This window comes from Solanum dulcamara, chromosome 6 (genome assembly GCF_947179165.1).
Source record: "Solanum dulcamara chromosome 6, daSolDulc1.2, whole genome shotgun sequence".
Lineage (NCBI taxonomy): Eukaryota > Viridiplantae > Streptophyta > Magnoliopsida > Solanales > Solanaceae > Solanum > Solanum dulcamara.
Window position 1 is genome coordinate 533,757 of NC_077242.1, and position 26,043 is coordinate 559,799.

General features: G+C 35.2%; 4 protein-coding genes and 1 long non-coding RNA gene across 8 annotated transcripts; 3 read left to right on the plus strand and 2 right to left on the minus strand.

Annotated features, from left to right (window-relative positions):
- Positions 1–334: 334 nt before the first annotated feature.
- Positions 335–1,227, minus strand: LOC129892208 (uncharacterized). Its single transcript, XM_055967764.1, has one exon. The coding sequence runs from the start codon at positions 1,065–1,067 to the stop codon at positions 510–512; it is 558 nt and encodes a 185-aa protein (XP_055823739.1). The 5' UTR covers positions 1,068–1,227; the 3' UTR covers positions 335–509.
- Positions 1,228–4,964: 3,737 nt separating this feature from the next.
- LOC129893029 (uncharacterized) lies at positions 4,965–6,539 on the plus strand. Of its 2 annotated transcripts, XR_008767372.1 has the most exons (4): positions 4,965–5,046; positions 5,363–5,481; positions 5,957–6,030; positions 6,154–6,539. It is a non-coding gene; the product is annotated as an uncharacterized LOC129893029 (long non-coding RNA). The 2 variants fall into 2 exon arrangements; XR_008767371.1 differs by having other exon boundaries at positions 5,957–6,539.
- Positions 6,540–8,403: 1,864 nt separating this feature from the next.
- Positions 8,404–14,137, plus strand: LOC129893518 (uncharacterized). 3 transcript variants are annotated; one of them, XM_055969066.1, is made up of 3 exons: positions 8,404–8,542; positions 8,690–10,980; positions 13,739–14,137. In XM_055969066.1, the coding sequence occupies exon 2, from the start codon at positions 8,698–8,700 to the stop codon at positions 10,762–10,764; it is 2,067 nt and encodes a 688-aa protein (XP_055825041.1). In that variant the 5' UTR covers positions 8,404–8,542; positions 8,690–8,697; the 3' UTR covers positions 10,765–10,980; positions 13,739–14,137. The 3 variants fall into 3 exon arrangements, with proteins under 3 accessions (XP_055825041.1, XP_055825040.1, XP_055825042.1); XM_055969065.1 differs by having other exon boundaries at positions 13,779–14,137; XM_055969067.1 differs by lacking the exon at positions 13,739–14,137 and adding an exon at positions 11,061–13,724.
- A 1,263-nt stretch (positions 14,138–15,400) lies between these two features.
- LOC129893520 (nuclear transcription factor Y subunit B-3-like) lies at positions 15,401–16,855 on the plus strand. The gene is made up of 2 exons (XM_055969069.1): positions 15,401–15,707; positions 16,017–16,855. The coding sequence occupies exon 2, from the start codon at positions 16,080–16,082 to the stop codon at positions 16,638–16,640; it is 561 nt and encodes a 186-aa protein (XP_055825044.1). The 5' UTR covers positions 15,401–15,707; positions 16,017–16,079; the 3' UTR covers positions 16,641–16,855.
- A 469-nt stretch (positions 16,856–17,324) lies between these two features.
- LOC129893519 (DEK domain-containing chromatin-associated protein 4-like) lies at positions 17,325–25,024 on the minus strand. Its single transcript, XM_055969068.1, has 12 exons — positions 24,862–25,024; positions 23,635–24,417; positions 23,505–23,538; positions 22,281–22,360; positions 20,454–20,513; positions 20,111–20,221; positions 19,773–19,853; positions 19,605–19,685; positions 18,457–18,982; positions 18,229–18,341; positions 18,001–18,031; positions 17,325–17,785 (listed from the first exon to the last, which is right to left on the minus strand). Exons 2-12 carry the CDS (start codon positions 24,400–24,402, stop codon positions 17,625–17,627), a joined length of 2,046 nt encoding a protein of 681 aa, XP_055825043.1. The 5' UTR covers positions 24,403–24,417; positions 24,862–25,024; the 3' UTR covers positions 17,325–17,624.
- Positions 25,025–26,043: the final 1,019 nt, after the last annotated feature.

The window sequence follows — 26,043 nt, forward strand, 5'->3', positions numbered from 1 at the left end:
TTCTAAAAATATATTTAGTAAATTAGACAATATAGCTCTTATACAAATTACTTTGACATAGCAAAAAAGTCGAAATCTAACAAAGGAAGTAAATCTTTGGCTATAAACTATGGGACGGTTTATAGATCATAAAATTTTCACAAATGGAATGAAAAGTGAGTCCATGTAAATTAGTCTCTTGTTTCATTTTTGATGCAAAAATGTTTTTTAAATCAAGTGACCAAAAATGTTTTCGTCATTAATCAATTAGCTCAAAAAATATACCCTCACTACTAACGATAATGCCAATTTTGCCCCTCAACTATTTAGATGCCTAGCAATGAGGTAGTATTACGGAAACCAAAATTTTACTACAATATTTATTATTATGATGAACAATAAATTAAAATACAAAAAAAGTAAGACATTGAATGAATATAAGTGTTAAAAAAATTACAATAAATGTGATAAAAATTCAATAATAGTAGGTGTCAAAATGGGATAGTTGTGCAATATTGGGCCGGAGGCCTTCAAATTGAAAGTGTGGCCCAAATAGCAAGCCCACTTAGAACCATCGGCACCTCAAATACTGAAATTGCAGCAGAAACATCATCAGCAACTGGTGCTTGTGAAGTCCCCGGCGATAAACTCGCCGGCGCCGAAGTTGGTCCGTTAACAGACTCTGCCGGACTTGCTGAACTTGAAGGAATGCTTGGGGATGCCGATGGTGTCACAGTGCTGGCCGGAACCTCCGCTGCCGCCGGGGAAGACGCCGGAGTGATCACCGGAGTTGATACCGGCGGAGGAGTTGCCACAGATGGCACTGGAGCAGATCTACTGGTTGATGGACTGAGTGCGGGTGAAATGCTGGTCCCCGGAGAAGCTGCTTTCGGAGACTGTACCGGCGAAGTAGACGGACTGACTTTAGGAGCCGTGGGCGAAGATACCGGAGATCTCGCCGGAGCTTGAGATTTTACCGCCGGTGATTTAGAAGGAGAAGAAATTGGGGATTGAGAAGGTGCATTTTGTGCTTCACCGGAATTTAAAACGAGAAAAAGTACGAGAGCAATGCCAAATAATTTAGACATTTTGCAGTGGTAGAAAATGAGAAAGAACAGAATATCCCGGTGGCCGGAGAACTAGAATGAAATGAGAAGGATTGAAATATTCCGATTGCCAGGAAACTAGAAGGATTAATAAATAAATTCCGATGATTAATGTTTGATGAATACTAAAGGGAATGTTTGTTTGGGGAAAATATATATATAGAAAGTTAAACTAAACGTTGCGTTTATAAAAATTTAAAAGTAAAGTGACCGTTGCTAGTCGTGGGCTCCAAATGCTATGGCGGTACGGCTTGTCGCAGTAATGTAGCCGTTATTCAAAACTATTTTCTTAACTCGATCAGTAAAAAATTATTCGTACTCAATATTTGTACTTAAATAGAAAGTTTAGGATTTTAAATTTATGAAATCTAGATTTTTATAAAAATAAAATTGTATGAGTTTAGATAAATTATTTATAACATATTAAGTGAATTCAACACAAATACAGAATATATGTTAAAGTTATTGAATTATGTCGAAAATGTGATCAACATGCCGCCCATGTTTGCACCATCAAAGCATACTTGTCTATTATGATTAAGTTACTAATTAATGTGTGAATGTGAGTTAAGTTAGGGCATAATATATAATCGTGTAACTAATATTTATATCTTGTATTTTTTTGTGTACACAAATAGATACTTAAATTTGTATAAAGTTGAATAAATAGACGCATGTGTCCTACGCGGCATAATACATATATGACACCACATAAGACACAAATATTCACGTAGGACACGTGTATCTATTTATTCAATTTTATACAACTTTAAATGTATATTTATACACACCCAAAGTTGAAGGATATATATGTCAGATAAAGTCAAGAAAAAAAAGTACATTTATGTATTATCTCTTAACTTAGTGGTGTCCGAGTACTAGTTACTAGATTTGTTTCATGTCAGTTGCAGTCTGCACCAGAGATGAGGGTGAGCACTTGACGTTTTGGGATCTTTCTATCTCTATCTATACATATTCGACTTGTCTTTTGCTTTTGAGACAGTTGTCTTTTGCTTTTGAGACAGTCTTTATTTCCGTGGTCCTCTTTTGGAACTTGTATCAATATTTTGTAGTAGTTTTGTACTTGTGACTTCCAGGTTTTGGGAGGGATCTTATATTTTACTATGTATATGTTAATCGACGTGCTTCTGTTTATGATTGTTGTTCCTGTTATTGCAGGGGCGAAGCTACAGTCATCCAAGGATGGTCAGGTGAACACTCTTTGTCGAAAAATTATATTATATGTATAGGTTAAATTCTAGGTTTAACGAGTATATTTTTAATGTTGAACAACTTTGACATAAACTCTTCCTTTGGTGCAATGATTAAGAGTGTTACACGCACCATTATTCTTAATATTACAATTTTATTAATATAGAGTAACATAGTGAATAAATTATTTTAATTTTGAAATTTGTTATTATATAGATATTATGTATTTCTAACTTTATGTGAAAAAACAAATTGGCAAACATTTTACATTCAAAAATTGTGCGCATATACATATATATTACTAACAATTTTAAACCCAAAGCTAAAAATCGATATGTGTGTTTTATTTTTTATTTTAAAAAAAGAAAAAAAAATTATGGTGTAATTTGTGTTTCGTATAAAGCTAGACGTATTTGTTCAATTAGTATTTAGCTTTATAGACAATAATTCATATATTTTTATTATATAAAATCAATGCATCAAAAAGAAAAAAAGAAAAAAAAAACACTTGAGTGTTTGTATTTGATAGTAACAAGTGTTGGGATCGTTCATGGAACAATCGCTAGATTAAACAAATAACATTCAACCTACTCATCAAAAAAATTATTCTTGAACACTCTTAATAAAATTTTTGGCTCCGTCACTGTATTACTATTTTAGTATTATTTAGTTTTTACTCTTAATCTCATTACTCGCAGTTTCAAGATAGAGATAGGTTTACCTATTGGTGTATTATAGTAGGTATCATTGTGACTCGATAGGTCGGGCGTCATATGTTTATTAGTTGATGCAAATAAGTTTTGACGTACTTTTTTCTAACAAAAAAGTTAGTAATGTCTTGTTGTATTCAATCATTGTGTTGGCATCAAAATTCAATTGAGTAACAAAGCTGCAAAAGTTACTTCTCGTTCAAATAATATACATCCATCTAGGGGCATTTATCAGGTGGTTTGATTCGATTTTTTCACTCAACGATTTGATTTATCAATTATCAATTGTATATGTTTCAAATTGATACCAAATCAATAAGTGAAATATAAATTGTCATCCACGGCTCCATAGTCCCGAATGTGATAAAAGGTTGCCTCCGATTGAAGCATGGCAATACTCTATGTGAATCACTCCCTCGTGGATTAATGTGTTATCTTTTAATTCGATATAAAAAATTAGATAATTTATTTTTAAATTAGTAACTCGTTATTTAAAAATTCTAAATCACTCTCGAAATATTAATCCAATAGTCCGATACTAATAATTCAATGACAACTTTCATTTGAATTGATCATTTATGGTTCGATTTTAAACATCCTTGTTCGATTTTTGCTTTCTTTTTGGGTCATGGAGACCCATTCACCGTTGTAAAAGAGAGACTTGTGATGAAGGTACAACTCATTTGCTGGATTTGAATGGTAAAGTTATTGTCAAATCAGACTGAGACAATGGTAAAATCATATTCTTTTTATTTCATATTAACTGAATTTATGAGACAATACTTATTTATTAAAAAAAAATTTAAAGACATAATTTTCGCTATTGTCTTTGGTGAAATCATAAATGTAACTTTGTAAGTAGTGTAGTTTATCTTTAAAAAAAATATCAAACTTCATTAAATGAAAGGTCAATATAAAAAAAATTCAAATATCTATCTTGAACTTTGAATAATTTAATTATTTTAAACAATAAAAAAAGCCCAAAAATTCAATTAATATGAAATATAGGGAGTATTTGATTGGATAGAATATATCATTTGTATACATTGATACATTTTACTAGCCTTTTCATTTAACTGGACATATCATATGACATGTGATATAATTATATTGACTATTTCATTAAATTTAGCACGCAACATCATTTAACACACGATATAAATTTGAGCCTAAAGATAAAAGGGGAAACTAAGCGCATGTCCCATAAAAATAAAATAATTACAGACAAATATCCCTTTACAATTTTTATCTCCCAAAGCATGAGATTCGTGATCAAGATACCGTTGCAGTATCATATACTGATATGGTATCATTGAGGCTGCTTCATTCCTTAATGATACCACCATAGTATATCCATATACTATCATGCTATCATTGATGTCTACTTCAATCCTTCAGTTGCATCTCCATGAAACCATCATATACTGGCATGGTATCATTAATGATCGTTTCATGCAATCATTAAGGATCGTTTCATACAAATATTGACTGATACCATCATATATATAAAGATTTTTCTAAGTCATGCGATATTACATAAATAATACTATCACAATATATTTATATATTATCATGATATTGAAAATCCCCAATGAGACTCTTTTAAAATCCTCAATGATACCATAATAATAAATTGATACCTTATCGGTATCATAATAATATATTGATATCTTAAAGAACTTATGTATCAAATTGCGATGTATCAGCATCATTCCTATGTATCAGAAGAGGGATTTTTGAATTTTTTACAAATGATAGGGAATAATTAAAAATATAGAAATATAAGGTGTATAATTTGATAATTTTTCCTTTAATTAATTATTATTCAATCAATTCAATTGATGAAAAAGAAGTTGTTGTAGTTTTTAGCCCAAAAGACAAGCCCAACCCATGTGTAGACTTTAATGGATTAAATAGGTTATGAGCCTTTTATCTTCTTTCTCCCAAACGTTTGTCTATTAAACGTCTGTCTATTAATTTTCTCCAAGGAAAAAAAATGTAGATGAAAAACCTGCGTAGCTTCTTCCTCCAAACTTCACGTAAGTTTTCCATATTTATTTGACCTTCATCATTAACCCATTCCTTCATCTTTCTCATATGTAACTATAATGTCTTCAATTGTGTATTAATCTCTGACCTTCATCATTAACCCATTTCTTCATCTTCTTCAATTGTAATTGTAATGTCTTCAATTGTGTATTAATCTCTGATAATTATTCTCCTAATTTTTTCCTCCTTTATACCCCAATTGTTGCAGTATATATAGATTGGTATTGAATCATTTCCATATTCTAATTTTCATTGTCTACATAGCTTTTAATTGAGTTTTAACAATGACGTATTCTTTACTTTCAGACTTAGCTTTCGATCGAGATGATTTCACAATAAGGGTTACTTTGTAGAATGTGGGATGCCATTAATCCCAAAAAAATGACGAGCTGATCAACGTAGATATGATATTTATTGATGAAAAGGTAATGATTACATTGATTCTTACTTTCCAAAAACATATTATTTTTGAAAGTTTCAATTCTCAAATAAGTTATTGGTTTCTTCTATCAGGGAAATTTGATGCATGGTATAATTAGGAAAAAAACCAAGTTAACAGGTTCAAAGACAAGTTGAGTGAACTTTCTGTATTTATCATCAAGAACTTCAAAGTTGTTGAAAGCATTGGGGGATATAGACCTGTTAATAATTCACTGAAAATTATTTTCTTTGCCTCAACTGCAATCAAGAATTTATTTGAAGATATTGTGGAGATTCCTATAAACGGATTTCAATTTATTAAACCAAATATGATTGACTCAATTATCAGGACTGCATTTATGTATAGTGTTCTCTGCTGAAGTATTTAAATATCCACGTTTGTTTTAACTGAACTTCTTCTTCATTATTCCTAGATGCGGTTGGTTTGTTTTAACTGAACTTCTTCTTCATTATTTCTAGATGTGGTTGGTTGTTTATATGGAGAGTGCCGGTCTGAATTGGAGAAAGAGGGACATCCACATTCTTACAGATTAGTAATTTTACTCATCTTATTTCATTTGACCTTATATTATACTTATTTGGTTTACACCATTTCTCTACAATAGACAATAAACATTCTGAATGTCCAATTCATGTATTTTACTGGCAAATTGCAGAAAATAAAATATGAAGTAAACGAAGAATTTCCTTGGATTACTCTATAAGAGGTCAAGGGAGAAGACAAACTATGCCATCTTGTGCGGAGAAGATGAGTAACCTAAAAAGCAGATTGTTTTCCGTCATTGTGGTACTCTTCCTAGCTGGTCTAACGGAGGAGAACTAACAACCTGCACCAGCAAGAAAAGCAAATTCTTTCTGCAACCATTATATTGCCCTGCAGAATACCCATCAAAATCTCCAAGTGACCCGAAGGCTAAACCAGTATGCTCTACATAAACAATCATCCATGTAATTCTTCTCATGATCATGCTTTATGTTTTAGTATCCAACTATTGAATTGTTACATCCAACAATATTATATACGTTTATAGATGTTTTCTTGATGGCAGACCTTACATCTTTTACAATATGGATTATGTGCTTCTTCATCGCTAAAATGAATTTGGAAGATAAGTCCTCTATACTTGATAAGACTCACTGGGATATTGAAATAAGTACATCAGCTTTGCCATACACTACTACCAATTAGAAACAGAGAAACAATTTTAAGAAATTAAGCCAAACACTATTGGAGACAAAATATATTCCTTTTTATAGCTCAAGAATAAGGATAACATACTTGCATTAGAATGATCTTTATTAAGATATAGAAAATATTAACACTACATGTATAAAAAAATTTGAACTAAAAGAGTTAGCTGAACCTAATCATATTTATCAATATTTTGGTCACAGACTGCCTACGTATACGGAGTGCAAGAGAAGACAATATTTATTCAATTTATTAATTTTATGTTTGCTTCTGCCAAACGAATGAACTCTACGTAAACAATCATCCATGTAATTCTTTTGATGATCATGCTTTATCTGTCATTTAGACTAGCTCGGAATGCCCTGCATATTTTAGTAACCAAGTTTTGAATTGTTGCATCCAATGATATTGTATACGTTTATGGATGCTTAATTGATGGCGGATCTTACATCTTTTACCATGTGGATTACGTGCTTCGTGGTCGCTAAAATGAATTTGAAACATAAGTCCACTATACTTGATAAGACACATTGGGATATTGAAATAAGAAATCATCTTTACTATCCAAACAATATTATAATGCTCCCGCGAAGCCTGGTCAAATTTCTTAGTGTTGTATACGTAGAGATTATTATTGTGAGTTGTTGGATTTAGCAATAAATGCATACATATTTAAATAGTGAAAACCTACAAAGTTTAATTAGTAAGAGATTCAAGTCAATGCTTTAAGCTACTCTTACACGGATAATAAATTAACCGATGAAGTATTTTTTCAATAAAAACAACATCAAATTACATAATTAAAAAAATAGATGTATTTTAAAAGACCATAAAAAGCAGCATTTTCATATCAATTACATGGTGCCAACGAAATCGAGTGTTGATTCTCATTTTATTGAATTAGTCGATTGACGTGCTAGCGGAAATTTATTTTGAATTCGATAATTTTTTTTAAAAAAATCATGTTGATGTATTCATTTATTTTATTGATAGAGAATGAGTCTTGGATTTTTTTGATTGGGTCATGAAAATCGGATCAATTTGAAAATTAAGTAACATCCATAGAGACAGACTTTCTTTTTGTAACTCTTAGGAAGCAATGCTAATGCATCTCGGTTCATGATAGACTCTCTAAAAGTGAAAGTTCTTAGATGAGATAACCATACACTTCGTCATGATATCAAAGCACATAGAAGTTCTGGGATCAGATCTCATCGCCGCCTATTATCAAAAAAAAAATTGCACGTGTTTGACCCATAATATAAGTCAGTCTCGCACGTGAGGGAGTGTGTTGAGGATACAAATATACAATCATATAATAAAAGTGTGTTCTCTCTAACATCTTAAGCTTTTAGATAAGATAATCACACACGTCAAGGGGCAGAGCAAGGGTTAAGACATACCTTACCGTGCCATAACCCATTTGTCATACCTAGCTTTATTCTTATCTTATAAAAATAAAAAGGTTATTTGTAATAGATCATCGATTCAAGTAAAAAAATTAAGTATCAAAAAAAAAAATACCATAATAAAAACACAAGGTATATATAAAAATAAAACATACTTAAAAAATATATTTAATTAAAAATAAGTTTATAAAGTTTTACAAAATCCATCTAGTCAATAATCAATACAAGACAAAATGTTAGTAGAAATTTTGGGATACGCATGTAGGCGCAAAATAACAATTCGCCACGCTTAAAATCCAGAAAATAAAGCAAATATTTACCCCTCTTTCTCAAAGTTTCCTCTCGCAAATAGCTCTCAAACTTTCCAGAGAATTAGGGTTTCTTCTATCTTTCTCCCTCAAAATACTCACTCTGCTCCGATAAATTCAACTTGCTGTACCTCCGGTAAGATTATTCCTCCAATTTCAATTTGTTGTTTTTTTTTTTTTTGTATTTTTTGGTAATTTTTTTCTTTCGTAGCTAGTGTTAAAATTTGAAAACGTTAGCTTCTTTTGAGTTCATCATAGCTAACCCTAACCCTAATCTTGTTAGATTAAGCCATGGAGGATAATGAAGGTGGAGATGGAGTTGGTGGAGAGCCAATCGAGCAGTTTCACAGGAATGAAGCGATCTCCGCTGTTGCAGATGATGGGTTTCTGGTTGAAGAGGATGATGATTACGAAGATCTTTACAACGATGTTAATGTTGGTGAGAATTTTCTTCAATCTCTTCGTAAGAATGAGGATTTAGTATCTAGGAATGATGAGGTGGAGAGGAAGCCTGAGCCTGCCCCTCCGGCGCCTCCACTGGTGGCAACGCCGCAAGTGGTGGATGAGAGTGGGCGTGGCGATTTTCAGGGTGTGGTTGGAGAGATGAAACCTGTAAAAGAGGAGGTAGTGTCTGGGGTTTCTGCTAGAGCGTCAGTAGGTGCAGGTGGGTCTGGGGCTTCTGTTGGTGGTGGGTTTAGGGTTGAGTTAAGTCACCCGTCGAGTACGATGGGTGATTTAGCTGAGCGGATGGTGAGTAGTAATGTTCCGAATCAGGTGATGGTGCAACAGCCTCATGCTGGTGGTGTTGCGGCTGTTGGAAATGTGGGTAATGTTGGAAATATGGGGAATGATAATTTGATCAGGCAAGGAGGGCTTAATGTGAACGGGGCGGGTAATATTGTTGCTGGAGTTGGGGTTGCTAGTGGTGGAGGAGGTGGTGGTGGTGGTGCGACAATTCTTTTTGTTGGTGATCTGCATTGGTGGACGACAGATGCTGAGCTGGAGGCTGAGTTGAGCAAGTATGGACTCGTGAAGGAGGTGAAATTTTTTGAAGAAAAAGCTAGTGGGAAGTCTAAAGGATATTGCCAGGTTGAGTTTCATGATTCCTCAGCTGCTTCAGCTTGCAAAGAAGGTATGAATGGACACATGTTCAATGGGAGGCCATGTGTGGTCGCCTTTGCATCTTCACCGTATAATGTGAAGAGGATGGGTGAGGCTCAGGTGAATCGAAATCAACAGGTGGCCCAGACTGCTGTTCCCCAGGCAAGGCGGGGGCCTGGTGAAGCTGCTACTAAAATTGGAAATAACAACACTCCTGCTGGTGGAAATTATCAAGGTGGTGGTGGGGATGGCAACAGGGGTTATGGCAGAGGAAGTTGGGGTAGAGGTGGTCCTCAAGCTATGGGAAATCGAGGGCCTGTGGGTCCTATGAGAAACAGGCCCGGTGGGATTGCAGGAAGGGGATTGATGGGAAACGGTGGAGGTGGATTTGGACAAGGTATGGGTGGTGCACCTCCACTTATGCATCCTCACACAATGATGGGTCAAGGCTTTGATCCTGCTTTTGGAGGGCCTATGGGGAGAATGGGTGGTTATGGAGGATTTCCTGGTGGTCCAGCCCCACCATTTCCTGGTATGTTATCATCTTTTCCACCTGTTGGAGGAGTCGGGATGCCTGGCGTAGCTCCCCATGTAAATCCTGCGTTCTTTGGTAGAGGAATGCCAATGAATGGTATGGGAATGATGCCAGGCGCTGGTATGGAGGGGCCTAACATGGGGATGTGGTCAGAACCTAATGCGGGTGGATGGGCTGGCGACGAGCATGGTGGTAGAGCAGGAGAGTCAAGTTATGCAGAAGAAGCTGGGTCTGATCATCAGTATGGAGAAGCAACTCACGATAGAGGGGCTTGGCCTAATAACTTGAAAGAGAAAGATAGAGGATCAGAGCGTGATTGGTCTGGTTCTACAGATAGAAAACATCGAGAAGGCCGAGAACCTTCCTATGATAGAGACATGGTCCGTGAAAAGGATCGGGGGCATGATCAGGATTGGCCAGAGAAGAGATACCGAGATGATAGAGATGTCGCACGAGACCGGGATCGGGACCGGGATCGTGAACGTTCTCGAGAACGAGGGCGCGATCGTGAGAGGGATCGAGATCGTGATCGTCATAGGGATGATAGAGATAGATATGCTGATCATCATAGGTACAAGGACCGTGAGCAAGAATATGACGATGAAGACAGAGGAAGATCATCAAGGGGACACAGCAAATCACGATTATCACATGAGGAGGACCATCGGTCAAGATCAAGGGATGCTGATTATGGAAAGAGGCGGCGTATAACTTCTGAGTGATCTGCGGGCCTTGCCTGCTTATTATCAAGGGTATTTCACAATGAGATCGATTAGGAGCTAATCTACTGAGGGTTTGCCATGTGTATTCAGGCTTTCTACTGAGAGGCCTCCTTTACTACCTGCCTTCATCAAACAGTTGCTCTCTGAAATGTTCTGTCACATACATGCTTATGCTCTTTTCCTGTTCAAGGAGCACTGTTCTCTCAGCACTAAGAAGTAAGTTCACAACTCCTCTTACATTGAATTAGTTGCTTTTGGTAATGAATACTATCTGTAATTGCTATTTCTCTGTTTAGGAGGATGTTCTTTGTCCGAAGGGCCTTCTCAAGCATGATGGGCTAGTTGGGAGGGGAATACTATTATTTCTGTGGAACTTTATCTTACCAAAGTTTTCACCGTTTGACGCTAGTCATTCATGGAAAGCATTCCTTATGACTTGCTGTGTATTTCTATGTGCTAAAGCTGAAGTGTTTTTTGTCTTTTCAATTCTGGTGTAAAGAGACTATATAGAGGATACTGAATCACTTGTAGATTTTTCTTTGATTCATTGTAATTTAGAAGATATTTTATGTTCTGTAAATATTTGACTGCCAGTACCGATGGTACTGAAGAATACACAGCTACCTTATTAAAACAAGGGAAAAGGGTTAAAAATGCCCTTAACGTTTCATAAATGGTTTTAAAATGCCCTCCTTACACCTATTAAATGAAAAATGCCTTCAACGTTTTTTTTAGGTCTATAAATGCCCTTTTTTAACAGCACAATGACATGGCAATGACGAGTCATTTAATGAAACAAATGGCCTCATCTTATTGGGCCACATAATTTTTTAAACCCAATTTAACTACCCAATCCATCCAAAGTGAAAAACCCACCCAATAACCCATTTTAAAATGATGAACGAAAGTTTAGAATCCAACACTTTAAACCCACCAAATACTCTACTTTATAGTCCAACACTTTAAACGAAAGTTTATCAGATTGTGTAATTGATTTATACGAATTATGATTGTAAGTATTAACAACCATGGATCCATTTGGAGCTTTGAATGCGATAAGCGACTCAGTGCCGATCATGGCGGGTGAATTGGGTTAATTCCCCATGAAATCCACCCATTAGAAGAAGGCAGAGGAGCAGTGAAAGTGATTGAAAGTGTCGAATTTGTTGAATTGTAAGTCCAGTGGAGAGACGATTTCAGAGAAGGGAGATCGGTGCAATCGGAATGGAAGGAATAGGTGGATAGGTTATGTTCATTTTAAAATGGGTTATTAGGTGGGTTTTTCATTTTGGATGGATTGGGTAGTTAAATTGGGTTTAAAAATTTATGTGGACTAATAAGATGAGGCCATTTGTTTCATTAAATGACTCATCATTGCCATGTCATTGTGCTGTTCAAAAAGGGGATTTTTAGACCTAAAAAAAAGTTGAGGGCATTTTTGATCTAATAGGTGGAAGGAGGGCATTTTTAAACCATTTATGATACGTTAAAGGGCATTTTTAACCCTTTTCCCTTAAAACAATTATATCAACATTCAACAACAACAATGTACCCAATGCCATTCCACAAGTGGGGTTTGGAAAGGGTATGATGTATGCAAACTTGACCCCTACCTTTGTGGGGTAGAGAGGCTGAAAAAAGACAGATATGTAGAATTTAACTTCATAAGAAAGTGACTGATACTATAAAAGCCTTAGGAAAATGGATGTTTCTTGGGGGAGAGTGTCAAGTTGCTCATTCAATTCTGTAAGTAAACAGCATATATATCTTTTGTAAACCATCAGTTTTCTTTGTCTTTGCACTTTTTTGTTCTTATGTGATATCCTTCAAGCTGATGTATGTCTAGTTTTTGGTATTTGGAAAACATATGGCATTTTGAAAATCTTGCGAGGCTGTCAAATTTCACGACTTATTTGTTAATTAATCAAGAAGAACCCTAACAGACTGCCCTTTACTCCATTGTTATGGAGGGATATAATTAACATTTCTCTCAGGTTCTTCTATGTGGTGGGGAATCTTAATATAAAGTGATGCATTTCTAATATAAGCTTGAGACTTTGGAGTTGTTTTAACAGAAATAGTGTTGTAATTTAATACTCCCTCCGTCCCAATTTATGCGGTTGTATTTGACTAGGCACTAAGTTTAAGAAAGGAAAGAAGACTTTTTGGACAAAACTGAGTCATGCCTGAAAGTATCAAGGATGCCTACATTAGTTTGATTTCTTGGAAAGATCTATGTTGTGTTTGGAAGGAGAGGAATAGATGATGTTTTGATGAAATATCAACTCCGAAGTACTCCCTTTAGGCTAAATGTCTTTTGAATTTATGTAGTTGGAATAGCTTGTCTCCCAGTGGACTCCCATGTCAAACTTTTGGATTTTGTTAGTTCCTTATACATAGCATAGGACTCTTTGTAACAGAGCTAACAATCTCTCTTTTGTAACTATGCATCTTCTTGATACCATTTATGCTACCGCTTACTTTATCAGAAAAGAAAGAAAGATTTTTTGAAATTGTGGTCTAAAACAAATCATAAACATTTATTCTGTTACAGATGATCTCATTAAGAACAATTAAGAGATCATCTCATTAGGGGTAAGGTGATAAGTTCAAAGTTAAATTATTTGCAAGTATGACATTTTTCTTGGGATGAAATTGGGAAACTGAAGGGAGTTTTTTCTCATTAGGGGTAAGGTGATAAGAAGTTTAAAAGTTAAATTATTTGTAAGTACGACATTTTTCTTGGGATGAAATTGGGAAACCGAAGGGAGTTCCCTTTTTTGTTTAAAAATAATGTTCGCATGTGATGAATTTAATTTGAGAAACATGGTTTGTAAGAAAGATACATATAGCCGACCCCTACTTGCTTGGCAATGAGGAATGGTTGTGTGCTTATTTAGACTTTTCAATTTTGATCTTACCACATTAGACTGGTTGTACACTTCGAATCTTGATTATTCTTTTTTTCTGCAAGGTGTTGATTACAAATGTTCTTTGGTTTCTTGTGATTATAGCATGAAGGAGTTAGAGCAAGCTGTTGGAAGAAGTATGGAAGGAACCCCCGTGAAGCTTCTGCCTTAGGAAGCATGTTATATTACATGGTGTTACCTCTCAGTGAAGATTGAATATTGCTAGTGGAACCTTTTATCTCAGTTTTTAGCCTCTTTTTAAATTTATGTTTTTGTTGAATGTGACCTGAATAATCCAAATGTTTGGTGACTTGTGACTTGAATTTGTTGTAAGCCGAGCGATAGATTATCATAGACATTTGCTATTTGATGTAATGTGTTAGGAGGATTTGACACACAGGTTGACGCCGATCTGCTCCCTTGCTCTGGCATTTGTTGTACTAATCATTTTTCTCTTTGTATCATCTTTCTTTTGTTTTTGACCCAGTTTTTTTGTTGGGCATATGATGTTGTTTAGCGCTAATTCTTCTTCTGCAAGTGTACATAGAATTTTCTTGTTATAAGTTTTTGGAAAGTGTACATGGAATACTAACAATGAAAATAATTCCTGTCATTCTAAATGAACTCTTTACATTTGTACTGTTTGTTTGCATTTTGTGTGTGTCTGGGTCTCTGGACTGCTAAATTGAGAGAATATTGTTTCATGTGTGCATTAGATGGCCCCGGGCATAGCGCTGTAGTTATTCATTAATTCTTCATTGTTTTCAGTATGAGTTCTCCATTTCCGTACTTGTTTTTCTTACTTAGTTCTTGGTTTTTGATAGGGTTCTTTCTACCTTCACAAGGTAAGGGTAAAGTTACGTACATACCACTATGTGTAGACCTCACTAGGGAAATTACACCGATTATTTTGTTGTTGTAGAGTGTTGTGTGTATGTGAAATAACGTATTGTGTTTTCTGTCCCTTAATTATTTTGCAAAATTTTCGTTTGCTCATTGATTCTTGATTTAGCATCCTATATAAATAAATCAGAATTAGTGTAAGTTTATGAAATGATGTATTGTTTTTTAAGTCCATTTGTTATTTTGTGAAATTTTCTTTTGTTCTATGATTCTCGATTTATCATTCTTCCACAAGTGATATTTACATATCTAATTGATAGTGAAGTATCATCCATTTGTATGTTACGTACTATGTTGAGTCGTAATGAGAGAGTAATGTCGATCTAAAACAGTCGCTCTACTTTTGTCATATGGAGTAATAAAATTTTATACATACCAGTTTTTTCATATCCTCCTTATAAGATTACATTGAATATATTATTTATGTGTAGTGACGAATTGTTTTGGTACTTATTACCTTTAATTACACTTACTTTCAAGCAAAGATATTAATGAAGAGACAATATTGATAAAGTAAGTTTTTTTCCAAGACTAAGCAATCAAACTTTTCATTTTTCCACAGTATTTTTGTCATTGGATTATGGTCATACACAAGATATTTTTTATAAAAAGACAATTAGTGGTCCACGTAAGCAACGATAAAAATATCCTATCCTAACCGACCATACCCCATATAAGATGCCGACGTCCCTGATCTTTCGGCTAAACTAACAACCAATCATATACTTCCACGTATTCACCCCCATGCCATTTTTTTGGACACCATTTCCATTCAACACACCTATTATATTCTATCTTATCCTATTCTAAAAAAAATCAGTGCCTCAATTTTTTTCATAAAAAAAAATTCCAAATTACCCCAGAATTTTTTTTCTTCATTTTCTTGTTCTTAAAGCTCCCGTGTTATCACAGGCAGATCAATATTCTAACTCAGTTCTCAAAGTACAACTTGAGCCAAGTATTTATCGAAAATAGATTTTTTATCTTCATCAGATAGGGGATAAGACTACGTATGCACGGTCATCTCGACACCCCAACTTGTTGAATTACATTGGCTATGTTGTTGTTGTAGTTCTTTACAGAGTACATCTACTTTAATTTGGGCCGAGGGTCTATCAGAAATATCATTTGGTAAGGCTACTTATACACTCTCCTCTTCCGTTGGATTATTGTTGTTGTAGTTGTTGTTCTTTATAAAGTACTACGTCGAAAATAATCTTTCTATCTTCACAAGATAAGGATAAGGCTGCGTGTACACTATCCTCTTCAAACTCTACTCGTGGAATTATACCGATTATTTTGTTGTAGCTCTCTCCAAAAGTACCATTATAGTTCTTGATTTTTGTAAATTTCCCTGTATTTTGGAGAAAAAATCCAAACTTGGTCAAGAATAGGTTCATAAAATTTGAGTCTTTTGCCCCTTTCTTCGTAATTTCACAGGTACTCTTGTCACTTTTGTACTGATCATCAAAATTCAAGGAACAAAATTTTTACCAGATTTCGATGGCGGATTCGGACAATGAATCAGGAGGACACAGAGAGAACAGCAGCAACATGGAGAGTTCACTAAGAGAACAAGACAGGTTCCTTCCAATAGCAAATGTAAGCAGAATCATGAAGAAAGCTTTACCAGCTAACGCGAAAATCTCAAAGGATGCCAAAGAGGTAGTTCAAGAATGTGTTTCTGAATTCATCAGTTTTATCACAGGGGAAGCATCAGATAAGTGCCAGAGAGAAAAGAGGAAGACCATCAATGGTGATGATTTGTTGTGGGCAATGACAACTCTTGGTTTTGAAGAATACATTGAACCCCTCAAGATTTATTTACAGAGATTTAGGGATTTAGAAGGGCAAAAAAGTGGCATTTCTGGAGAGAAAGATAATGGTGGATCAGTGAATATGGGTGGTTATGTTGAGGATTATCATGGCATGATGATGATGGGGGGTCAACATCATCAAGGACACGGGTATAGTACCGGAGTATATAATCATCAGGCCGGTGAGAATGCTGCAGGAGTTGGTACAGGAAGATCGCGATTTCCTGATGTTGGGAGGCCAAGGTAATTGCGACATCCGGGGACTACAAAGATGTATTAGAACTTGAAAGAGCATTATTAGCGAAGGAAGACAAAGAAACACGATGTTTGAACTGTCAACAGGTTAAAGTATGAACAACAAAGCTACTGAAAGACATTAACAGACTTTGTAGACTGTACAGACATAAATTGATTACAATGTGATGTAAACATGGTAGTTTAATGGATTGTAATTGTCTATTACATCAGGATTTCTCCTGTTAATTGAGGTTTAAATAACTTTTGAGTGTAACAAACGATTTACATTGTTCATGACTCGCTTTTTCGCGAGTTTCGAACCACATCTATCTAACACCCCGATGCTGAGTTGGTCTCGTGAAAACGTATAACATCTGCACAAACACAACAAATGTTACGCTATGCTCTCACCAGACCAATGCCTTGAAGGCAAACAACGTTTCTACAACACAACAAAAGCAAAGTGCAAAAAACCGTTGTCTCAATTCCTAATATCCAATATGCCCATAAGATGTTTTAGGTTTGCATCAAAGAAGATGGGCAAACATCGCTATGCAATGGTCAACGCCAAAACTCTAGCCAATAGCTGATTCACTAACAAAGATAGTTCCAAGTTCCAATAATAGTTAACCTCAGGCAATTTCAGGCTGAAAAATTTAGGACCCACAAAAATAAATAAGAAAACAGCCTTACATAGTCCCAAATAGATGTTGATTTTGACTTACAGTATTTGCACTTGTAATCTATGATCAGAGCAGCTAAATAAGTTAACAGAAACAAAAACTACAAATGTGTTTATACAAGCAGTAATCTTGCATTTATAGTTCTACCATGTCCTAGTCAAATAGTTAATCATAAAACGATACATTGATAATAGATTACAGCTGGTTGAACTCATAATGGGCACCTGGAGGCACAAATTCATGAGAAGAGGAAGGCTACTGAGACGGACAGTATAGGCTACATTTCCCGTGATTACATTCTACTCATGTTTTCAGGCTTTCACACCTTTGCTAGAAGGCTTTTTTGCATTCTTCTCAGCCTCACCTTCCTCGTCCTCGTCATCTTCCTCATCAGCTAGTTTAGTAAGCTCATCCTGGATCATAATCTTTATAGACGATTTTCTGGGCGTGAGATCTGTATCAAACCGCTTGGCTGCAGTATAAAAAAGTTGTCATGCATTGCTTAGAAACAAGGAGAGCGCTAATTTGAAATCTAAATATCTTGCTAATATGACCTCATGGAGGAGGTACATCATGTTTCTCAAAGTATAACTTAAACTAGCACAATAATCAATGAAACCTAGCCTCTTCTTTATCCTAGTAAACATAAAGAATTGTCAAAAGAAGAGACAAAATAAGAACACTCACCGAGTTGCTTCAGAATGTCAGTAAAGGTAGCCTGCAAGCACAAAACAGACATGTTGGGAATTCCGGAATGCAAAATTTGAGAATAAAAATTACAACTATGGATCACTCAAATATGCAATGGCTTAAAGGGTCATGGCAAAAAGGAAGACAGAAGAATATGTGTCTGTCTCCACGGAACAATCATAGAAGGGAATTGCAAGATGAGATGTATTGGAGTTCAATGCTAACCGTATTGAAGTCAACTTCTTTCAGAATTTCACAAATTGCATTTCTAAGTTCATCATCACTTGGTCTCAATTTATCCTCTTTGCTCTTGTCCTTTCCCTTTACAATCTTTTTCCCTGCACAAACAGAAAAGCTCATTGAAAAACACCTTTTGATAATCATCATGACAAAATCAACCATATTTGAACACCTTATAACAATCCACCAATGGGCATCTATAGTGATTCTCACCAGCATTTTCTTTGGAAGTAGACTTCTTTGGCGTTGAAGAGTTTTCTTTAACTACTTCAGCTTTTTTCTTCTTTGAAGATGCTTTGGGAGTTGCATCATTGCTAGCAATTGGCTTTGAGCTCTTTGATGATTTTGAAGGGGTCTTTTTGGGAGGAGGACTTGGTACTTTAGAGACTGCAGGTTTCTTGGTCTTAGCTTTCACAGCAGGATCTTTCTTTGTTGAAGATTTCTTTGAACTTTGCTTATGCTTTTTCTTGTCCTCGGGCTCAGGCTCAGGCTCAGCAGGCTCAGGCTCAGGTTCAGGCTCAGGCTCAGGCTCAGGCTCAGGCTCATCTTCAGATTCACTCTCCTTCTCACTTTCAGCCTGATCCGACTTCTCAACATCAGATCTCTCAGGAACGCCATTAGCCTTTTCCTCTTCCGATTCCTCCTCGTGGACGTCTACTTCTTGCTCAGATTCATCTTCTGACTTGTGCACTTTCTTCATCTTTTCAGCCTTTTGAGGAGTTTCGGCCTTCTTCCTGCTCTGTAAATACACCAGCAACAAAGATTGTGTAAAGGAAACCCCACAAAAAAAAACCAAATAAAATATTGACCCTCCTCCCTTTCTTTTTCTTAGTTTCCATGTGTTTCTTTTTCCATTTGGAAGGATGAAACATGAACCAACCCTGAGTCAAAAAAAACGTTTGGTAATAAACATGATGAATGATCTAAAAACATATGTAGTATTAATCCAGACGGCAAAATTTCAGCTTATTGTTAGATAAGCTTCTCTTCTTTTTCATTAAGGTAAAAAGATCTCACTCTATCAAAATCAGATTAGCAGTCTAACATTTCCAAGACAGACCACTTCAAACCTGCAGGAATAATTTGCAAACAATTTTGGCAACTTCTACACTGTTAAGTTATATGGTGATATTAACCCTCTGAGATCTTAGGATGTGGATGCAGAAACTCAAGATGGGAACAGGTAAAACTACAACTAAAAATTTTGTGCAATGAAATTTGATCAATTCTTTATCAAATTTTGTTCGTGAATATAATAAAGCCTACAGGATAGTAGTTGTCAGTTGCAAGCCAAAAATCATATATCAGTTGGTATTAATTCACTACTAGAACTTGAATAAATTTTAATAAGAGAGAAATACCTTGGTTGAACCTTTTGAGCTAACAGCTGCCGATGAGGGACTTTTTTTGCTCTCTCTTCTTCGCTTCTTTCCTTTACTTGACTATTCATTTCAACGGAGATGTGTCAGCATACTATAAACTAACCGAACAAGTGACAGATGCTTTTATCACTGTCAAAAGTCACCCACCTGTTCCTTGTCGGCAAGCAACTCAGAAGTCGTAGCATGAGGAGCTTCCAAAAAGTCCATCAACTTTACCACCATGTCTTCCTGATCCATGTAGACCTTCTAATTAGTTAAGACGCTTGAGAAGAGATTGTATACACGATGCAATCTTCACATAGTATTAAGTCACTAGTTGAGGATGAAATCAATTTTCTGAGTCAAAATATTCAAAAGAAAAAATATCTACTACCTATTTGGCCTTCTTATGTACTTCTCACAAGATAAATTTGCATGTGACTGAGAAAAGAACTACTTAAGTTAAATATAAAGACCTAACATGCAGCTAAAACATATGAACACACCTTTCTTGATGTAGCTTTGGTAACAGGTATATCCAGTACATCACAGAATTCCAACAGCTTCTCTTTAATATACTTGTCAAGCTTTTCTTTTACTTTCATCTTTTGCTTTTCCTGCAACATTACAATGATCTAACCTCAAGAACTTCTAAAAGCTCAATCATAAGACAATGAATGAGATGCAATTTTTTGAGAAACGATGAATGAGATACATATACAACCAGTATGAGCAAGCAAAGAGAAGGTATATGCTCAAATTTCGCCGGATCACCATCCCAGGCAAAAAAGGAATGGGATAGTCATTTACTCATCTATGCATCCTTCTGCAATATGGGATATCAATTACCTCATTTTCATGCCACACAAAGCCAGAAAACCGTGAAATATTGCTCTTGATCTGAGCTGCCTGCGAAGGACAAGAACTATGAGCAAAAAAAGATTTGATGAAACTAGGAAAGCAAGATCAGAAGTGAATATCAATCTAGCGGATAGGAGCTGCTGACTAGTTCCATGAGGGTGATCAAGTAACAAGCAGAATAATCCTAATCAAGTTATCAGTAGAAGAATCATGCTAAATGCTTCAAATCATCATAATCTCAAGAAGAAAAGAAAGGGAAATCTCGAGTTTATCAAAACTTGTAATCCAACACAGTCAAGCACATTATGGTAAATATTTCAGAGGACTTTTTCTTATAAGGGATAATTGCAGAGATCAAAAAGTACCTCAAAATATCGGCTGAAAAAAATTGGTATAGTACTTAGGTTGCAGATGTGCCTCTTTAGAAACTAGATAAAGCTAATAAGCATTTCTTTTTTTAAAGAAACACAAACTTCCTAGTGGACTGAAGATGCAAATGATCGCAAAATTATTTACATCACTTTACTCGTCACTGCTTTTGAGTTGTGAAAGAAGAAAAGTAGACTACAATATAGCTCAAACAAAATCCAAACTGCTTTTTAGAGTACCACAACATTTTTTTTATAACTATGGTGTCCGGGCCAATTTTCGTGCACCTCAACTAATTCCACTTGGCACCTGCTACCTCCCACCAACACAGGTAATTTCCTTAAGATAAAAGGTGAAATGTTCATAACTTCTCCTTGGTACCGATTATTCAATCCTCCTTTCAAGTGAAAGATGGAGGAAGAAGAAAGATGACTTTTTGTGAAATAATTAACATCAAAAAAAACAAAGCGTTTAGGCTATCACATGATACAGGATGAATCATAAAGAGTAGACTTTGAAAGTTTGACTTCAGGATTCTACTATCTGAAGGACATGAGGACATAGTGTCATGAGCAAACAAAACTCCATTCTGCACTGTGCACAAAGTCAACACACATTCCGAAGTTCCAAACACATTAAAGCTTCTTTTTTAAGTTTTCTTTTCATTTTTCTATGTGCACCAACGATACTCACCTTTGGTTTTCGTCTCAGTAGGTGTATTATTATACATTTCCCCAAAAGAACATTCATTCATTTCCTTCTTCCCCTTTGACTTCTCCAGTAAATAAAATGTAACAAGACAGGTTCATAAGACCAACAAAGATTCACAGATGTTAGTAGATAAATATATTGAGACTGTGATCCTATGGAATCTTCAGGATTCAAGCCTTGTTGGTAAATATTTTCAATATTTAAGCCTTCCGCAACTACTTACTATCCGGACTGGTCTGCATTTATTGGAACTATCAATAAGATATTGTCTGAATTATTCAAACTCTTAAAAATCAAAGTAAGAAAATTTCATATCCTCTTGGAGGGACACAGAAGATAAATTTCTTTTTTTCTTTTAATGATTGCAAATAGCAAAGCTACAATAACACGTATCAGTGTATAACAGTGTTCACTGTGTTAGACAACAAGTTTGTTTTTTGCTCATATAAAAAAAGGAACAAGTTCACTGATAGTGTAATGGAACTAGAAAAGAAACTTGGGAAGTTTCAAAGATTTGATTGATATTGCACCGAAAAACTTGTAGCTTTCAGAGGCTTTCTTTAATGTACTCATGAGAGAAAAGTTAATAGCTCTAGTAAAGAAACATATTAATTGTCAAGAAGAGAACGTAAGGGACATAACTAGTTTTACAATGGGAAGACCAAGTTCAAGATAAACAATACAATTCCAAGACAGAGATCAGAAAAGGAAAAGAACTATAAGTCAGGACATCACCTTTCCTCGACGCCCATAGAGAATAGTGTGCAGCAATTTGAATGTGTCTTCAGTCTTCTTTTTTGACAATTTGTATGCAACTGAAGTTAAAAATCAAAAACAAAGTAAAGGATGAAAAGTCCAGTGATCAAAAAATCTCACAGATATCAGAAAATTAGATGTGCCAAAAACGCAAGGAGAACAGTGACTGGCGAAATAGCAAAAACTACACTTTCATAAATAAGGAAAAGATGAACCAAGGAAAATAGGCTTCTCAGCAAAGTATTGGATCAATAGAGACTTTGTCCTTTTAATCGGCTACTGAGGCATTTGGTCCCTAGAGAATATCACTGAACTATCCTGATACCCAAACAAGGGGGGGGGGGGGGGGGGAGGAAGGACAGGGGAGAAGGAGACTAAAAAAACACAATTGATATACTCATGAAGAAACTGTCAGGCCGAACCAAGATCTTAACTTGATAGGTTCAACCTTTAAGGTCTTTAGCACTTAACTCGTTATACTTTCAAAATTATGGTTTCAAATATAATATTTGTTTGTCATCAAAAAAATATATTTGTTTGAAAATTTTTGTGAGTATGTAAATAAAAATTTAATCTCCGTGTTGAAAATTCCGGGTTCGGATGAACCTGGTGAGGAACCACTGGATCCACCCCTGGAAACTGACCTCAGATGCAAACAATTGGTCCCTTAAACTCTATACCTATATTTGTAGGAGCAGAAGTAGACAAAGAACAAGTTATACAGTAACAGAGGCAATTACTATAAGCAGCAAATTTCTATATCCATTCGCAGAGTAATAAAGTCTCATACACAGATAGCACATGGAAGCTGTAGTGAGAGACCTACGGTCACTTGGATTGCACGCAAATCTAGCATTGAATATGGTGCAATGGAAGAAAAAGATCTATATACAATACCATTTCATTGGGATTAAGTTTTAGTTATGTTAGTGCATTTACATTCGATCCAATGTTAGCTAGGAGTCTATTAGTCTTGTTATATTTAAATATCAGTAGAAGATGTAAAGCATATCCAATCCTAGAGAGAAACTAATTTTCATAGAGTAGACTTTAACTTCCATCATGTTGAGTCATTGACAGTGTAAATTTGCAGCTACATGAATCATATGGGGTCAGGATGCAACTGAATTTAACAATAGAGATACCATAATAGGAAGAAAAAAAAAAGCAACTAAAACTCAGGGAATTTAGTGAGTAGAATACCATTGGGGATATCTTTTAGTGCAGTTCCACGGCCCTGCAGAGCACATAAAACATAAATTCATCTCATAAGCAACCAATCTGGAATGCAAAGGGGAAAGAGGCAACAAATATCAGCAATTGTATAGCAGACCTTTTCAATACGGAATTCCTTGTTGGCTTCTCTGTCAATAGATGCAACAAGCCTTTCAACAGATTTGCGTTCACGTACAGGGCGGTCAATTGTTGGGGGTGCAGGTGTTTTTGGCTCTTTCTCCTTCTTTTGTGCAACTTCTCGTTTCCTTTTTTTGTCTTTCTCCCCTTTTGATTTAACACTCTTCTTAGACCCTTCTTCATCTTTCTGCTTTTCATTGCTTTCTTTATCCTCTTTCCCTCCACCTGCCTCCTCTTTAACCTCCTCATCCTTATTATCTGGCTCTTCAGCCATTTCCTCATCATCATCCTTATTATCTGGCTCTTCAGCCATTTCTTCTTCCTCATCCTTATTGTCTGTCTCTTCTTCCATTGCCTCGCTCTTGGTTTCCGGCTTCTCTTCCTCCATTTCCATTTCCTGGTCAGGTTTCTCTTCTTCTTTAGTTTCGTTGTGTTCTTTCACCTCTTCCTCTTTTTCGTTGGTTTCTTTTGCCTCTTCCTCTTTTCCGTTGTTTTCTTTTTTCTCTTCCTTTTCTTTGTTTTCATTCACCTCTTCTTCTCCTTTAGCTTCTTTTGCCACTTCTTTGTCTAAATCCATCTTTCCAGCATCATTTTTAGCACTCTCTTTGCTCTCTTCTTCTTTCACCTCCTTGGTTCCATCCTTTTCCTCCTGCAAGTCCTTGGAAACAGCCTCACTCTTATCTTCCACTGCCACATTTCCATTAGCAGGTGCCTCTACCACCTCAGAAACTGTCTCTCCTTCTCCCATAGCTAAAATTCAACTCTAATAGTCGAAAAAGAGAAAAACTTTAGCAAGTAGCAGAAACTAGACGGCATACAAAATGCCAAGAAACATAATAAGACACACGTATAGGCAAAGATTTAGTAGTTATTCGCAATATTTTTGTCAAATAATTGTAACAATTGGCAATAACCAGTGCAGCTCAATATTAACCCAAAAACATAAAGCAAAACTGTCCAGAATTGTGCAAATTATATCTTCCGAAACATTTCCAGATTCGTTTGTGACTACTAACAATCAAACTCACCACATATGACGGGAAAAAAATAAAACAAAAGAGAATAAAGATCCAATTTTTATCTAAATCTACGAAACCCTAAGCTGCAAAAAAAAACAAATCTTTCAACCCAAATACAACACAAGAAGGTACAAAAATGGAACAACAAGCACAAAATTTGCAAAATTTAGATAAAACTAACAACTTACAGAGATTTATGAGCAAAATTTAGCGATTTTCGAAGCTCAAAGCTCACCGAGTTTCCACTCTCGTAACTGAGTTTCTCTCTCTTCGTTTCAACGTTTTCACACACACTCAGTTTTGTGTACAAAAATGCGTTGCGGACTCCAAATTCCGGATTTAAATGCGCTTAAATGCCACGTCGAATTTGTGCGACAGAACTATTATTGTAATAGACTCTGTCCGCGTTTAATCATAGATTTTGAAAGTATATTTTGATTAATTTTTTTAGTGTGATGTTTCGTAATTTCTCCTTTTCCAATTTTAGTTATTATAGGTATTTGTTTGTGCTTTGATTAACGCATTATTTCATTATCGTCGGTATTCTTTCTTCTGCATGTTGTTAACTGTATTCTATTTTATCGTATTTTGTTGGTGTTATTGGTTTCATTTACGTATTTTCTTTTTCAAACAATTTGAAATACTCTTTTAGTTCGAGAGTGTACAAAAAACGATCTCTGATTTTGAAAGTATATTCTGATTAGTTTTTCAGTGTGATATTTCCTAATTTCTCGTTTTCCAAATTTAATTATTACAGGTATTTAGTTGTGCTTTAATTATCGAATTAGTTCATTACCGTTAACATTTTAGTCTTCTGTATGTTGTTAACTGTATTCTATTTTGTCGTATTTCATTGTTGTTATTGTTTTTATTTACATGTTTCCTTTTTCAAACCATTTGAATTATTTTTTTTAGTTCGTGAATCTACAGAAAACGATTTTTGATTTTGAAAGTATATTCTGATTAGTTTTTGAGTGTGATATTTCTTGATTTCTCGTTTTCCAATTTTAATTATTACAGGTATTTGTTTGTGCTTTGATTACCGCATTATTTCATTGTTATCAGTGTTCTTTCTTCTGCATGTTGTTAATTGTATTCTATTTTATCGTATTTCGTTATTGTTATTGCTTTCGTTTACGGATTTCCTTTTACAAACCATTTAAATTCATTTTTAGTTTGAGAATCTACAAAAAACAAACTTTGATTTTGAAAGTATATTATGATCATTTTTTGAGTGTGATATTTCATAATTTCTCTTTTTCCTATTTTAGTTATTACAAATATTTGTTTATGCTTTAATTATCGCATTATTTCATTATCGCCCGTATTCTTTCTTTTGCATATTGTTAACTGTATTCTATTTTGTCGCA